We start from the raw sequence: 3,080 nt of genomic DNA on the forward strand, positions 1-3,080 counted from the left end.
CCCAGATCTTCAGCACCTACTCCGACAACCAGCCCGGGGTCCTGATCCAGGTCTACGAAGGGGAAAGAGCCATGACCAAGGACAACAACCTGCTGGGCAGGTTTGAGCTGACGGGAATCCCGCCCGCTCCGCGAGGGGTCCCGCAGATCGAGGTCACCTTCGACGTGGACGCCAACGGCATTTTGAACGTGTCTGCGGTGGACAAAAGCACCGGCAAAGAGAACAAGATCACCATCACCAACGATAAGGGCCGGCTGAGCAAGGAAGAGATCGAGAGGATGGTGCAGGACGCCGACAAATACAAAGCTGAGGACGACCTTCAGAGGGAGAAAGTCTCCGCCAAGAACTCCCTGGAGTCCTACGCCTTCAACACGAAGAGCGCCGTGCAGGACGAGAAGGTGAAGGGCCAAATTAGCGAGGAGGACCGGAAGAAGCTGATTGAGAAGTGTGACGAGACCATCAGCTGGCTGGAGAACAACCAGCTGGCTGATAAAGAGGAGTACCAGCACCAGCAGAAGGAGCTGGAGAAAGTGTGTAACCCCATCATCAGCAAGTTGTATCAGGGAGGAATGCCCGCCGGAAGCTGTGGAGAGCAGGCACGAGCCGGCTCCCAGGGGCCCACCATTGAGGAGGTGGACTAAAGTGGCCCTTCACATGGACTCTATGATCACCGGGACTGTTTAATGTGCAATTATAAACTTTATACCTCATGTTTTGTAGTTTTACATCCTTCGATCTACAATGTGTAAGTTTAACAGACATTTTGAGAACTGGCTTTTCAGATGTTTTTATATCGTTGCTGGACGTTACAAAAAGATAAAATAAAGATAAAAAACCTTTATGCATCTTTTGATTTTCATGTTGCAAGTTTTTATTAATATGATTTGAGTTGGTAATGGAGTCATCAGAACTCAACATAAAATGAAACTGGAGATTATTGCAAACAGAAACCCTAGTACTTCAGAATACTAAATATTTGAGTTATTCTTAAATGATAACAGATGTTTTATATAAAAATGACCTCGTTATTCAAACATTCTTTACTAGCACACATTGTGAAATTTGAGGTAAATCATGTTTATGTGTGACCCTTTAAATCAAAGCAGTGCAGTTTTTAGAAAAACCACCAGATGTCACAATAACACTTAAACTTTGGCAGATTATCTAACAGCTGTAAGAGCCTTTCAGCTTTTAAATACCTTTTCACTACAGGTCAAACGTTTTAGAACACCCCCGTGTTTCTTGTTTGTATGTAAATCTAGGTTGTTCAAGTCCAGTGAAAAACCTTAAATGGTACAAAATTTAAAAGCTATGTTTATGTCACCAAAACTGACATTTTCAGATCTAAAATTAACAATTAAATGAAGGAGTTTTGTTCATTATTCACTGTAGGATCAATTGATGACCAGCTGCTCTGTCTTCCTTATTAATATTATATATAATATATACAATATAGTACAAATAAAGCTTCTGAGGGTGTGTTAACTGGCTGTTCCAAGCTGTTTACTGTAGAAATGTGTTTCATTTCCTTCCACTGCTGCAGAATAACTTTTGTTTTTTGCTCACCTAAACTTTGTCTCTACCTTCTCTGGTTATTCTGCAGCAGTGGAAGGAAATGAAATCTTGAAAGTTGATGCAGCAACACGTTTCTACAGTGAACAGTTTGTGTTAATGAGGTGAAATTAATTGTTAATTTTAGATCTGTAAAACGTGACGAAAACGTTTTTTAAACTTTGGCAGTTTGCTGCTTACTTTTGTACCATTTAAGGTTTTTCACAACTTCTTGTGTTTACATACAAACTAGAAACATGGGGGTGTGATAAATCTTTTGACCGGTGGTATAAGTTTAGGATTTGTTTAAGAAAGTGTGCTGTCATCATCCATCGTTTCATTTTTCTGTAAATAAAAACTAGCTTGCTGTTTCCATCTAAACCATGAGAGTGTCTCCTTAATGTGGATCTTGAGGTGTGATCACTGAACTTCCTGTGTCAGTAGCCACCAGAAGTCAAGGAGAAACTGCCAAGAAGTGAAAGCAGATAAGAACTAAACTGAAACTGATGTCTGTGGTTCAGTTCAGGATTATAATCAGTTTAAACCGTTACATCATCCAGGTCGGCAGTTTGAGCTGATCTAATCTGCAAAACATTTCAAGAGAGTCTAATGTACGTTTACTCAACTTATAGATTGCCTTTGTTTCATCTCGAGTTCATAAAGTTGACATTTACAGTGTTCTAGTTGTCTCAACGTTGTGTTTTTTAGTTGATCGATCTTTTTATATCTTGGTTCAACTTTAGACTTTGAGTTAAAACAAATAATTCTGTTACTTAATCAATGTAAGAAAGACTTTCCTTAACTAGTCTGACCATGTACATTTCTGCATTATTCTAACTCACAGTTTCAAGTTAAAACAACTTAACTACGTTTGCACTACTTTCCATTTCAAAGTAAGAGGATTAAAATTCGAAATGTGTTTCAGTTTGCATGCATAAGGTGGCCATCAGGTCCTTTTTCCTCCGGTGGCACCAGTCCTTTCTTGTTTACCACAAAAGTCCCTATATTTTAGTTGGAATTTCTGAAGTGTATTAATTAGTTGATTATAAATTCAATTCAAAAATAGCTTTATTGGCAACAATTAACAACAATATTGCCAAAGCATCATACATACTACATAACAACAATCAACCCCATACATTTCATTAAACAAGTAATTAAAGCGTAAAGTAATGAAAGCGTATGTGTGTTTGTGTTAAAAAAATAAAATAATAAGTGCGTGTGTGTTGAAAAAATAAAAATATATTAAAAATAAAATAAAATAAATAAAACAGTAAGGGTGTGTTTGTGTGTGTTAAAAAAATAAAAACATATTAAAAATAAATAAATAAAACTAAGGGTGTGTTTGTGTGTGTTAAAAAAATAAAATAAATATTAAAAATAAAATAAATAAATGAAACAGTAAGGGTGTGTGTGTTTGTGTGTGTTAAAAAAATAAAAACATATTAAAAATAAATAAATAAAACAGTAAGGGTGTGTTTGTGTGTGTTAAAAAAATAAAATAAATATTAAAAATAAAATAAATAAAT

At 36.6% G+C, this 3,080-nt stretch overlaps 1 protein-coding gene across 1 annotated transcript; it reads left to right on the forward strand.

The window, feature by feature from the left end:
* Positions 1 to 6: 6 nt before the first annotated feature.
* LOC123962164 (heat shock 70 kDa protein 1-like) lies at positions 7 to 845 on the forward strand. Its single transcript, XM_046038128.1, has one exon. It carries the CDS (start codon positions 72 to 74, stop codon positions 639 to 641), a length of 570 nt encoding a protein of 189 aa, XP_045894084.1. The 5' UTR covers positions 7 to 71; the 3' UTR covers positions 642 to 845.
* Positions 846 to 3,080: the final 2,235 nt, after the last annotated feature.

This window comes from Micropterus dolomieu, linkage group LG02 (genome assembly GCF_021292245.1).
Source record: "Micropterus dolomieu isolate WLL.071019.BEF.003 ecotype Adirondacks linkage group LG02, ASM2129224v1, whole genome shotgun sequence".
In the NCBI taxonomy this organism is placed as follows: Eukaryota; Metazoa; Chordata; class Actinopteri; order Centrarchiformes; family Centrarchidae; genus Micropterus; species Micropterus dolomieu.